The 13,017-nt window shown below is 44.1% G+C and overlaps 1 protein-coding gene across 12 annotated transcripts in view; it reads right to left on the reverse strand.

The window, feature by feature from the left end:
* Positions 1 to 13,017, reverse strand: part of LOC114777154 (calcium-activated potassium channel subunit alpha-1-like) — a 46,942-nt gene that overhangs the window by 11,007 nt on the left and 22,918 nt on the right. For 6 of the 12 annotated variants that reach the window (XM_028966946.1, XM_028966953.1, XM_028966941.1 and 3 more), the window contains exons 6-21: positions 11,156 to 11,231; positions 10,346 to 10,421; positions 10,038 to 10,208; positions 8,472 to 8,563; positions 6,728 to 6,838; positions 6,542 to 6,647; positions 6,382 to 6,464; positions 6,232 to 6,301; positions 5,706 to 5,861; positions 5,512 to 5,621; positions 5,363 to 5,431; positions 5,195 to 5,281; positions 4,946 to 5,022; positions 4,629 to 4,637; positions 3,390 to 3,422; positions 1,826 to 1,919 (exon numbers count right to left, since the gene is read on the reverse strand). In XM_028966946.1, the coding sequence (XP_028822779.1) occupies positions 1,826 to 1,919; positions 3,390 to 3,422; positions 4,629 to 4,637; positions 4,946 to 5,022; positions 5,195 to 5,281; positions 5,363 to 5,431; positions 5,512 to 5,621; positions 5,706 to 5,861; positions 6,232 to 6,301; positions 6,382 to 6,464; positions 6,542 to 6,647; positions 6,728 to 6,838; positions 8,472 to 8,563; positions 10,038 to 10,208; positions 10,346 to 10,421; positions 11,156 to 11,231 (1,420 nt within the window). Of the gene's footprint in view, positions 1 to 1,825; positions 1,920 to 3,389; positions 3,423 to 4,628; positions 4,638 to 4,945; positions 5,023 to 5,194; positions 5,282 to 5,362; positions 5,432 to 5,511; positions 5,622 to 5,705; positions 5,862 to 6,231; positions 6,302 to 6,381; positions 6,465 to 6,541; positions 6,648 to 6,727; positions 6,839 to 8,285; positions 8,378 to 8,471; positions 8,564 to 10,037; positions 10,209 to 10,345; positions 10,422 to 11,155; positions 11,232 to 11,314; positions 11,512 to 11,907; positions 12,598 to 13,017 lie in introns of those variants that run through there. The other 6 variants (XM_028966951.1, XM_028966942.1, XM_028966940.1 and 3 more) reach the window with 3 other exon arrangements.

Genomic DNA, 13,017 nt, shown 5'->3' on the forward strand with positions numbered 1-13,017 from the left:
GAATTATCTCAATCGTCCAGTACACGATCGTCGAGAATTATTAAATTGAAACCCGAGTTTATACATCATTAAAGATAATGTTTTATCTATTTATTTACATCAGTTCTGAGGACGCCTTTGAACTTACATTAGTTTGCAAAACGGCGCCCTATATGGGAACACCGCACGTCAGGGTGCGGAATGTTTCATTACGTTCATCACCGTGACGCGGCCCGACGAGACAAGCTGCCTCCTGGTTGGTCAGCTGGTGCCGTGGTGATTTCACGGGGGCGGAGGTCACCCGATACCAACCCCGGCAGCCATCGCTGTATAAACAGCCCCATACCGCCGCACCGCTTTGAAGGGCCTGATAAAGGGGGAATGATCTGAGTACAGCCACCCAGGGCTGTCATGTCACCACGGCGGTTCGAGGCCAAGCCAACCCGGCTGCTCCGGCGCTTTGAACATTTCCAGCAGTCATGCGAGCTGACAAAGGCGTGCTTTTCAAAAACCCACATCCAATCTGTTGGTCATTACTTATTTACGAGAGCCTTCGGGCTCGCGGCCCTCTGAAAGCCGTGTTTGATATGGTACACCAGAACGTGTTTTCTTCTGCTTGTAGAAACAAAGTGTCCCTACGGCTACGTGAACCAATCCTGCGCCACCGTTCATCGGCTTATTAGGACAGGAATTCGAGGAGTTCACGTCCTGAAAATAATCCCAGGAATTTTACAGCCACAGAGCATGCAAGACAAAACACTAATACGGTGTTTACTTTCGCATGAATATTTTTTTGCATTATTTGCATTTGAGAAGAATTGCAATGTGCGCGTCACAGTGTTGCCAGATACCTGAAATCGCAGTGGCGGCCTAGAGGATAAGGAAACGAACCAGAAGCGAACACGTTTAACACAATACCGCTCACAAATCTGCTGAAACGATGTGCCGCCGCTACTCAACGCATCTCGGGATCCTCTGGGCCTATTCTACATTTTTCAGAAGCTAATTCGAGAACAGCCAATCTGGCAACTCTGTAAAGTTGTTATACAACTCCGTCTTTACTTGAATTAAGTCATTTTTACAAAAGTAAAGTGTGGAGTTATAATTGTAACAAGTCTATCCTAAAATAATTACTATTATTATTATTAAGACATTATAACTTTGACTCAATAGAAATAGAGCACAGATACAGAAATACAAATACAGCTAAATGCAGGCAGTGGAATCTTTGTAAATTCTCAATAGATAAAGCCATAAAATATTTATTGCTTTTCTTTTTCTTTCCTTTTTTTAGCAGCAGGGCTCCCACGTGGAGCGAAGACAACTGCAGATTTCATTCATTCTTTCACAAGTACAAGCTCCCGTTCAGCCGCTTACATGCGTATCAGTGGCGACCTAGCAGTTAAGGACGTGGCCCCGTAATCAGGAGGTTCGAATCCCGATCCGCCAAGGTGCCACTGAGCAAAGTCACCGTCCCCACACACTGCTCCCCGGGCGCCTGTCGTGGTGCCCACTGCTCACTCAGGGTGATGGTTAAATACAGAGGACAAAGTTCACTGTGTGCACTGTGCTGCTGTGTATCACAATGACAATCACTTCACTTTCTTTTACTTTCCTTGAACCCCGAAGAGCTCCTTACCAGCGGCGGACATGCAGGGCCACGTTTTCATGGCGCAATATGAGTCGCAGCGCATGAGGAGCAACACTTTACTGGTAACAACAGTAAGTAAATAAAAAGCGGCTTTAAAGTTGACGACATGTCCATATTTTAATAATGATATTTCCTCATTCTGACTGTGAGTTGTCTGAATTGGATAATTTACAGTCCGCACACATACGTACGTACCGGATCATTTTGGGCGAGCAGTTGGGCGAGTTCCTCATGCCGCCGTTCCGTTGCTTTTTTTTGGGCGAGAGGGCCGACTGCTGCTCCTCCTCGACTGCAGGACGCAAGGAGAGTCGGACATCACCAGGTCATACAGGGCCAGGCACACACAGATTCAGTGAGAAGATGAGGAGGAACAGAGGGACCGTGTCCCCGTGGGGATGGAGAGGGACAAACAAAAAGCACGCAAAATCACACAAATTCAGACCACAATCTGGAAAAATTGCTGGGTTAACACTGCAGTGCTCTGATTGGTTAGTCGCCACGTGGCCACGCCTCATGCTGAGTGAGTCAGGGTCACGCCCTCTTACTCTGCCTGTGATTCGCCAGCGTGCTGCTGCGTGGAGAGGGGCGGTATCTGTACTTGAGGGGCAGGCTGTGCGCCCTCTGCAGGTGGCCAGCGTCCACGCCCGCTCCCGTGGCCCCGCCCGCCACCTCCGGCACGTGGCTGGGTTTGCTAGCCCTGGGGAGGGTGAGGGGCAGGACCGACGGGGCGGCGGCCAATGGCAGGCTTCCCTTTCGGTTATTGACTAACGGCACGCCGCCGCGCTCCAGACCACTGGGGGGCGCTATCTGAACTGGGCCGGGGCTGAGATTTACAGGCTGGTTTTGGTGAGCTGCTCTTTTGATCACTTCATCCTTCACTGGCATATAAAGAAAACATTTTTTAAAACATCATCAGACCTGTGGATTGAGTCAGAATTATTAAAAAATGTTTTAAAGTAAAAAATATTAAAACATTAAATTTAAATGACCTAAGATGCTGCAGTTCACTAATTTAAAATGTATTAAGAGCACAAAGCCTATAATCGCTGGTGTGTTCTCATCTACTCTGAGTTGTTAAACCCTGTTCCCATAATGTGTCACAAATTAAATTACTATTCAAGATGTAAAAAATACAAATATAAATTTTTTATATATATATATATATATATATATATATATATATATATATAAAATTTATATTTGTATTTTTTACATCTTGAATAGTAATTTAATTTGTGTATATATATATATATATATATATATATATAAAAAATAGATCCCAGCTCATTGGATTGGATTTTTTGGAAGGAAATGTAAGGTGAACAGCGCCCGCTGGTGGTCAAGAGTCAATCCAACAGGAGTCTCCAGAAGTAACTACTTACAATTAACATTATTTCATTATCAATACATTTTATATATACATATATTGTTACTAATGTTTCATTTACTTTGCATGTTACTCAGGCGGCTCTGAGCTCAATAATTTAATTTCAGATAAGATTTCTCATATTTCATGTGACACATATAGCACACTTGCGCCCCCTACTGGTGAAAATCTCACATTTACACACACACACACAAACACAAAAAAAAAATTATTACACACACATTATTTAGGGACACAAAATGAAAGCTTCTGTAGAAGAGCAGTGGAAGCACACCGGGGATGAGAAGATGGGAACAACAGGGAAAACATGTCAAATGAAGCCACAAGAACAAATAAAGCAGGGAAGGGAGAAAGAAAAAGGGTAAAACTTACTTGATTTGATATATCCGTTATAGTTACTCTTAGCTGAGAAAAAGGCAAAGACAAGGTCCGGTTACGGGGCGGGGCGGAGAAACGAAAAGAGTGGTGAACGGGCAGGATGAACTGAAATACTGATCCTGGATCAGGGCGCTGGCATTGAACCAAAAACACTGACACGGTTCTGATCGATACAAATGATTTTTGAGCAAAAGGTTTTATGCAAATGAGAAGCATAACTTAAGAATGATGATTGAAGGCAGCATGGGAAGGAGAGCACCGTTTTTTGATCTGTTTGTTTATAGGGAATTAGCCTGAGATCATTTAATATTCATCTTTATTATTCCATGAATCGTTGATGCTTGTTACCCCCCCTGCACCGGCCGCAGCTCTGCACTCTCTGAAGCCGCACTGAATTCTGGGTATTCTCCTTCGTCTGTGTACGCATGTTGCTCGCCTGTCAGTAAGGTCAACAATCCTTCAAAAAAATGGCGATATTTGGTGCTCTACACCCGGGTCTAAATTTCCCACCATGCATCTCACCTCATCGTACCCAACAAATACCCCTTTTTTCACGGATCTACGATCCGTTAATTTGCACAAGCAGCTCAGACAAGGAAAGGCGAGATTTCCATCTGCAGGACTGCTTCAGATCCTCCAGACCAGTTGCTGTGAAGGGTCAGAGGTCAGAGGCCATGCACACGACAGCGCGGCACATGCAGTGGCGGCGGCGAGACGGCAGACACGGTGGTAAGCAACCTCCACCGGACGGCCAGAGGACTTACAGCAGCGCCCGGCCAATCGCGAGCACACATGGGCAAGAGGGCGGAGCCGTGCTGCAGACCGTCCGTCTTACTACACACACTGACCCCACACTGACCCCATATATGAAAAGTATAAAAAAAGAACGATGCTTTAGCTTATAACATGTTATGGAACTGGGGGACATGCTGATTCCCCAGATTATTCATATTTAGGCAGGCAGTGGCATGAATGGCGTGTGCAGGACACCTACTGGTAGACTTCAGGAACCGCAGCACATTCATCTAATGACTTGTGATTATGTGATTGGGTATTATTTTAAATCCGATTTTTTTTTTTTAATGCTTCACCGTCGGGTGGTAATACGTGTATAAAGAGCCAAGAGCAGCGGGACGATGAGTTATGCCGGGGAGGCAAGTTCCACACGAGCACATGCAACACATTCCGGGCGGAATTTCATTCTAGGGGCCAAAAGGAACCATTTTTACTCACAATAGATCACTATGCAGGCAGCAGGAGGAGGGAATACGTTCACAGGATATCAAATAAAGTATTTCACATCAAGCACCTTATCATTTCCACAAAGCTGTGAGTGGGAAACGCCCGGGGAGGGAAGGTTAGTACAATCAGTGTAATATTACTGCCTGGAATTGGCCACTTACATCCAGATTAGGGCGCATTACACACAGGGCGCTAAATGAATGCCTCGGGTAGATTCATCGGCACCAAATACTGTGAACGCTTGTCTAATTTAAAATCTTATATTACATTTTACAGATTAACAGGGCAATATAAAGCAGAAGTCTCACTTCGTTTGCAGCCACATTTTTTGATCCTTTTCGGGTCGGTGATGTCATCGTGGCACGCCTTGCAGTAGTAAAGTGCCCTGGTGAGGAAAGTTCATGTGCAAAAGACAAGAAATGTGTTTCGTCCTCTTCGTAAATGCACGTGTGTGCGACAGGGTCAACAATAATCTAGACCTTTGGTTATGGAAAGACTGAAGACTGCTTGACCGCACCATTGGCAGTCAGAAAACTGTCATGACCGTTGCACTCTACCTCTTGACTTCTTTGGCGTCGCTGGCTATGAAAAATCCCAGCGTCCCCTCCTGCATCTTGACGTGGTTCCCGGGGTTGATGAGGGTGCTGGACACGGGAACATATGAACGTTCTAAAAACCTGAAGTCTGGCAGATGTTCTACTGGAGCTTTGTGGAAAGTATCTCACCTGCTTTCTCTTTGATCGGATTTGTATTCGATGGCGATCAGCAGGAGCTTCAGCTTCACATAGCAGAGTCTTTAATAAATAAAAACACCCATCATGCATCTGTGAACATCATGCACGCTCGGTGAAGGCTGAGAAGAGTGTGTACTTACTCACAGACCGCAGGGAAGGACAAACCCACAAAGGCACTGGACAGGTACTCCGTGTACATCTCATTGGCCACGCCCTCCAGGTAATACTTCTGCCACGTGTCCTCTTCAATCTAAAGCCGGTTGGCACAGATTTCGACCAATCAGCACACAGTAACCGGGTCAGGGGGAATTTTAAATTTCTGTTTCCTGAGCACCTTGATGTAGGACCTCATGGAGAACAGGTTGGCCAGCATGGTGGAGAGACCCTGAGCCAGACAGCTCTGGGCTATGAAGCCCAGCTTCAGCTCGGCCAGGCAGATGGCATCATCTCCTTCTTTCCAGTTCCAGCTTGGGATGTTCAGAAGATGGGCCTGTTTTTTTTTTTGGTTTTTTTTTGTTTTTTTTTTGGGGGGGGGAACCACTCCATTAAAACAGACCTTCTGGCGTTGGGTCAATGTGGTTTTGTAATTACATTACACACTCTGTAATTAACACGAAAAACTGCCACATTATTATGATTTATTTGAAAATGTTTTCATGGATGAATGTGAAAAATGTGAATTCTGTGCCGATACCGATGTTTAAAATAATGCAGCGGCAGAAACCAAACTTTTGTTTGGTTAGTTGGTGAGTTTTTTTCACGCACTATTTAAAAATCAAAGTAACCAAACTTTTTATTCTTAATAAAGTTCAAACATAAAGACTGATGACGACTAGTGGAGTCGAAGAAGTTAACATCACCTTGTTGTGGTACTGCAGCATCTGTGTGATGATTCGGATCTTTGGGTGATAATTCTTTATGGAGATCACTCTGCACACACAGAAACGACGTTCCAACAGCATCCCTGTACATAATTGCACTGTGTCGGTCGGGCTCGGCGTTCATCGTACCGCATGATGTTGGAGGCGTCCTCGGCGTCTGGATCTGCACAGTACTTATTGGCCAGGATTAAGCAGGCGTCTGCGGACTCGATCTGCACCGGAAGAAACCAGGTTTCAGACGAGAGCCTCTGCGGACCAGTCCAGAAGAACAAATCTGTGAATGAGGTACCTTCACTCTCGCCAGGTCATGAGGGTTGAGGACCGAACCCTGGTAGAACTCCACCTGCGTGAAGTGGCGTTTGAATAAGGCTTCCAGCTCAAGATTAGGGGAAATACTGCAAGAGAAGGTCGCGCATGTCAGAGAATTCCCAACACTTCCCGGAATTCCGGGAATCCCACATGCTGCTCTACTTACTTATGGAGAAAAACGATTTCTACATTGACATCGTCCCTGTCCTTGTGTAGGAAGTCTTTGAGGAAGTTGGAGACGCTTTCGAGCGTTATGTGTCCACAGACTACGATGTGCCTTTTCAGATTTGGTGATGGGAATTAAAAAAATAAAAAATAAATGAAAAGAACAGTAAAAGCAGACCATGATTTCAAGAAAAGGCCTGAAATTAAAGTTCATTTGGGCAGCAGGGGAGAGTCGAAATCAATCAGCCACATTTTTTCACAATCACAGGAATCACCGTTCTAAGCTAAGTTGAAGCCTCAATCAGCTACAAAAGCCACAAATATACGAACATACATATATTATATATACATATATATATATATACGTTGCTTGATGTGCCTGATCTTCTCCTCTGGATATGATTTAATAACCCTGTTCATATTCATACTACAGGTTGGTAGAATCCTCCAGCGTGCCGTGCTTCTACTACTACTCAAATAATGATATCGAGGGCTGAGAACCATATGGCCAAGAGAGCAAAAATGTAAAAAAAAAATGATAACCACACACACGGATAACAGTATACACAGGAATTTTATAAAAAATAAAATTCGACAAGTGTCACAAGTGTTATTTAACTTCCACATTAAGCATTTATTCACATTTGATCAGGAACTTCCATCTGATATTTATATCCTCAGTCATAGTTCTCACCCCTCGATATAAACCTGGCCCCTCAGACACTCTCTCATTGCAAAGATGTCATTTTTACATCCACACGAGTTGCAGATTTCATAAAACCCACCATATTAATTCAATTTAATTTAGAAATCTCTAACAAAAGTCTGTAAAATCGCAGGTTTTGGGCTGAGTGAAGATCTCCAGCTCAACCGAAATTATAAATGATGTTACATCATAGTTATCTCCGACTGATCTGATTGGCTGAGTGTATTTTATGAATCTATTTTCTTCAATGCCATTCGTATTTTTACCTTCTTTCTGTCATCAGTGCTAAAGGATCATTTTATTTTTGGGTCATTAGAAGCATATAAAACATATCTATCAAGCTAAAATATTCACAACATCATGCACATCAAGTATGCGGCTGAGAAAATAAATAAACTTGCAACATGCAACGTTCAGCAAGCAAGCCAAGAGATAATTGGGGGGGATTTTTAGACCGAGGCTCTGACTGAAGATCTGGCGATGAATATGAATATGAACATGAAGCAGCGGAGATGCAGGAAACAGCGAACTTTCATTGCGGCGATCATGCCGATGAATGAATTGAAATAGCTTTATTCTAAACTGGATTAAAATAAAGCAAAATGTGACTGATTGGACAAAATAAATCAGTGAGACATGAACATTATAAATCTGAAAGCAATGATTGTCGACAGCGAGCATTGCAGCAACACCAGTACAATGTGTTTGATGGCCAGTGTCTCCAGTCAAATTCTGAAATTCTGAGATCACAGATCTCGTCTGCGAGCTCAGATGATCCATAATTGCACACACGTTCTTTTTTTTTGTCACTTTGGAAACAATCGCTTTGCTTTGTCAGATCATTTGGACTTACTTTCTGCCTCGTGTCGAGTTATAAGTCCCCCCGTATTTCTTCCGATTGAGGATGAGCGCAGCGATTTCTGGCACGTAGCGAGCAAACATGGCCTACACGCGTGGGACAGAGAGACAACAGCATGCAGAAAGGGCTCGACTGCGGCCGGCTGGGGGGGGCGGCACGCCTCCCCGCTTTAATACTTACTTTCTCCCATTAACCGCACTATAGGAACCACCATATTTCTTGCGGTTTCCTATTAACTCTATGATTTCAGGGACGTAGCTGGCAAACATGGCCTGAGGAGAAGAGGAGGAGACAGAAGAAGAGACTAAAAAAAAAAAAAAAAAAAAAAAAAAAAGACAAGAAAAAGAAGACCAGGGCTTCATTGAGGAGGAGAGAGGGGGGGGGGAGAAATGTCTACAGTACCAGAGAAAGAAAAAAAAAGTTTTGTTGGACTGAACCGTCGGAATGTTTGCTTGCTCAAAAGGGAAATGACGAAGAATAAAAAAAATTGCAAATGCATTGTCAAAAATGCATTCCAAAGGTTAGGGGTTCAAAAAATGTACGAAAAGCATTTTCTCAAAAAAAAAAAAAAAGCACAGTTGACTTTGTGGTGTCACACTGTGGTGAAAAAAAAAGATTAGTTAATTAATAAAAATTGACATGCAAGGATATCAGCTGAAAAGTAAAATAACCCAAGTGCCATGTTTAGTCCAACAAACTCTATGCCAGGTTGATCCAGATAATCCTGCCTGACAGTCGGCCATTTTTGTTCCCTTTAGTCGAGAGCTAAAGACTTTGACCCCCATTTCCAAAGTGCTACAACAGATGGGGCGCGTGGGGCGTGTTCACTAACGTCACGTCAGATCTGCTTTCAAGGTTTACAGAAATAAGCAGAACTGACCGCTTGCTGGCCATTTTTGTTGGTGTCTATTTATTTCTGACACACAGACGCTTTAATGACGATTTTATAAAGTTGGCCAAATTCCTCATTCTGGACCCCCTACTATCAATTTGTCACGTCCGCAAAGTACATTACACAGCGTTGCCAGATATGCACTTATTTCAAACGAGTGATAAATATTTCATGAAAATGTGGCCTTTTTGGTCTGATTTGTCGAATTCGCCTCAATCATCTGACCGCAGCTGACACAGACTGGACCATGCAACACCAACCAGTCCCTGAGTTTGTTGAAAATGGGGAGAGGTGGTGCAGGGTGGGGTCCTGAAATCGCAGAATGAGTAACTAAAACGGCTTCATACTCAAAATCAGCCTTCACCGGCTCTTTGGCACCGGAGGGGGGGGAAAAAACGTGAGATGTGCGACGCCACCTTTCATCCCAGTGTGATGATGTACTGGTTCCTGGTGTGGTTAATGGGTGATAAAGGGAGGTGCAGAAGAGCACTGGTGATCAGTGATTTAGTGATGATACTAACAAACACATTACTTCAAGTATAATTACGAGGCAAATTGACTTTCAATTATGAACAAATGGTACAATATAATGAATAAATGGCTCGTTGCTGATATAATATGCTGGAAGAGTTTAAATGCAGAAGAGTCTAAATGTGGCATTTTCTGGGGTCAGGGGTCAGGGAAGCATTTTATATCCAGCAAGGAGACATTTCGAAAACTATTTGACTTCTACACACTATGTGGGGGTCTGGCCGTTGGTTGGGGTTGGAGAAAGTATAAAAACAGATGTCACGCAATGATGGAGGACAACAATGGCAATAAAGGACAATAAAACTTTTGTTTCTGATTTTTACCAATCCCCCGAGGATGAAGAAGACCATGAAAAGGCGGCCCAGGGTGGTTTTCGCACAGACGTCTCCATAGCCCACGGTGGACATGGTCACCATCAGCAAATACACACATTCCCAGTAGGAGAGCAGTTGGGAATTTTGAAAATTTTCCCAGGGGTCCCCTGAGTTCTCCACCTGAAATGCATGTTACATATTTCAGAAATCTTGACATATTACTATCATAAAAATAAGTGGTTCCTATAGTAAAAACAGAATCCTACAAAGGACTTTTTTTTTTTTTTTATAGTTTCTCACTCGAATGAAGAACATACCAGGTGGATGAAGCCAGCCGCAGTCAGCCATGTGCTTATGAAGATGGAGCACAGGTTCACCAACTTTATGGAATTGCTGTTCAAAAAAAAAGTTTTACGGAAGGTTTAATGAAATGTTCTAGGTGTCTTGTAGGTATACCTACAAAAAAGTGTCCAGGGTGTATTGGGTGGCTGGTGTAGTAAAGAACACCTTTAGAGGAGATTTTCAGACTCATAAACCAATCAAAATGACCTTGACGAGGCCAAAATATTAAAACCATTTAAATCAAGTTACATAGTGATGTTGGAAACACGATTTAAAAAAATTGGTTAAGGGTGAAGATATGAGCAACTTTGATGAGGACTAACATGAAGATGAGCCCACAGCACACCTTCAGAGGTGGTTTTAATGTAGTGCCTGGCTCTGTCTTATTTCAATGCCTCGTTTGGATATGGGTTAGTCCAACAGTAATGGGCTCCGACTCCGCCCTCACCTCCAGAGCGAACGGAGAGATGGAGAGAGATTATTCTGAAACGTTCGGCTGGGCTATAAGCTTTTTCCTGACATCTGTACAAAAAGATTTAATTCCGCCCACTGTGGACATGTGGGACGGGGGGGAAGGGGGGAGCCAGATTGCTTCAAAAGTCACAGAGAACATTCTAATTTCACTCTAGCATTACAATGCGCCAATTGCAATTAGAAACCAAGATCGTACAGCGTAATGAAACGTTGTGTTGAACAGCATCTCCATTCATATTTTCAACAAGCAGATGCCTTTAACGTCCAATAGTCTGCAAAGAACAGGTCAACGTCACGGCACACGTACTTACCTCGTCTTCAAAATATTCAAGAACTGTAAAATCTCGGAGAACTGGATGAGTCTTAAGGCCCGTAGGAACCGTAACCCTGCATGGAGGACCGAGAGACAGAGGGAGAGGCGGGGTTAAAAAAAAAGGCCCACGCGCCTGCAGTGGCGCCCACACTCGTACCTTTAAAACCCTTGTCCATTTTGGAAAGTGTGAACGATTTCACAAGTTCCCACAACCGACGCGCCAAGCCCATCGAAACGTCGGTGCCTTTATGAGACCCGGCGAGCCGAGCGGCCGCGGATGAAAACCTGGATTAGAACCGGAGCAGGTGGGGGAACTCTGACGGATTTTACCAAAAAACATTGCGTCAGACCTCCAACGCCAATAAAGCTGCCGATTAGAAGTGGAAATTATTCAAATATAAACAGCAACCGAATAAAACAAAAAAAACGTCAAACTTCATTCATACAAATAATTAAAAAATCTATGAAGTATTTTTTTATAAAATTGTAGTTTTCAGCATATAACATTTTTTATTTTTTTTACAGTGTCCTAACTTTATTTTAAAATAAACATGAGAATATTCACAGACCCAGACGTTCGTAAAGAAGCGCCAGTCGGTTTTAGATGCGTTACGCAACACAACGTGACGAGGGACGAGCAGCCGTTTCGCTGTCACGCCACCTAAAGTGACCTCTACCCTGAACTTTACACCGTTTATCCAATCCTGGCAACGAGGTGGGGGGGGGGATGAGAACGGTCTCCGCCCTTACCCCAGTACGAGACGAGGTGGAGGCAGGCGGCCAGCGTGGCGTGGAGACCGCCGTGCTCGTCCTCCTCGGCCCCGTGGCCGGTCTTCACCCGGTAGCCGTTGTGGAAGAGGTCGGCGCAGGACTTCTTCCGCCTGCGGGCGTCCAGGATCACGCCTGAGTGCGCGGCCCCGTCCGGGCCCCTGTACACCAGCATCTTAGTCGGGATCATGGCAGCAGGACTTTTAGATCTTCTTCCTGCTTCTTAGTCCTGGTGGTTAAAAGTCCGGTTGTGCCACCTTCTTCCCATCGCTTCCAACCCAGATCATCAGAACCAGAAGCAGAGCCAGCCGGTGGACAAGAAGAAGCCGGGACGTGAGGGTCCGGGGGGACGTCGTGATCATATTGCAGTTATGATCATTCATGTAGTGAAGGATTTAATACCAGCCCTTGTCCATCAGGATATTACAACATAAGCTTCTTTATGCTTCGCCCGAGAAACGGCCTGGACCAACAAACATCTCGTCTGGATCTGCAGACGTCCACATCGGGCTCTCTCTCTCTCTCTCTCTCTCTCTCTCTCTGTGTAATCTGTGATGGAGGGAAGCTCCTTGTATCTGGACAGGGTCCTCAAAAGACCTCGAGATCATTCAGATCTCCTCTGGGAAAATCTAATCCCGATTTAATCACTGCAGTAACGGAGCGCAGAACCGCCCCGTGATCCCAGCATAATCCCACCAAGAGAAGAATGAAATGACAAAAAAAAAAATGGTCGCTACGTTCAAAAGCGGCAGGATTAATGGGAGAGATGAAAACTATTTTAAAAAGTTCAATTTGGACAGCATGATATGTCATGAAGGCTCTCCGTCATTCTTCGACAATGGATCCTGCTCCCCCAAAAACACGGCTTCGTTACCTTTTAGCGCGTTTCAGATGTATGTTACGTCGTCTAGTCATTCTACTGACAAATACGAACATATTACAACATGCATGCAGCCTGTACAACTGTATTTATCGAACGATCAGCTGATGAAAATGACTTTCCGGTTCCGAAATGTGACAATTCTGTCCTGAAAAATACGGAATCTTCTTACATTAAATAGGATATAATTTATTATTGGGGGGGTCCTACAC

Source organism: Denticeps clupeoides, chromosome 2, assembly GCF_900700375.1.
Source record: "Denticeps clupeoides chromosome 2, fDenClu1.1, whole genome shotgun sequence".
Lineage (NCBI taxonomy): Eukaryota > Metazoa > Chordata > Actinopteri > Clupeiformes > Denticipitidae > Denticeps > Denticeps clupeoides.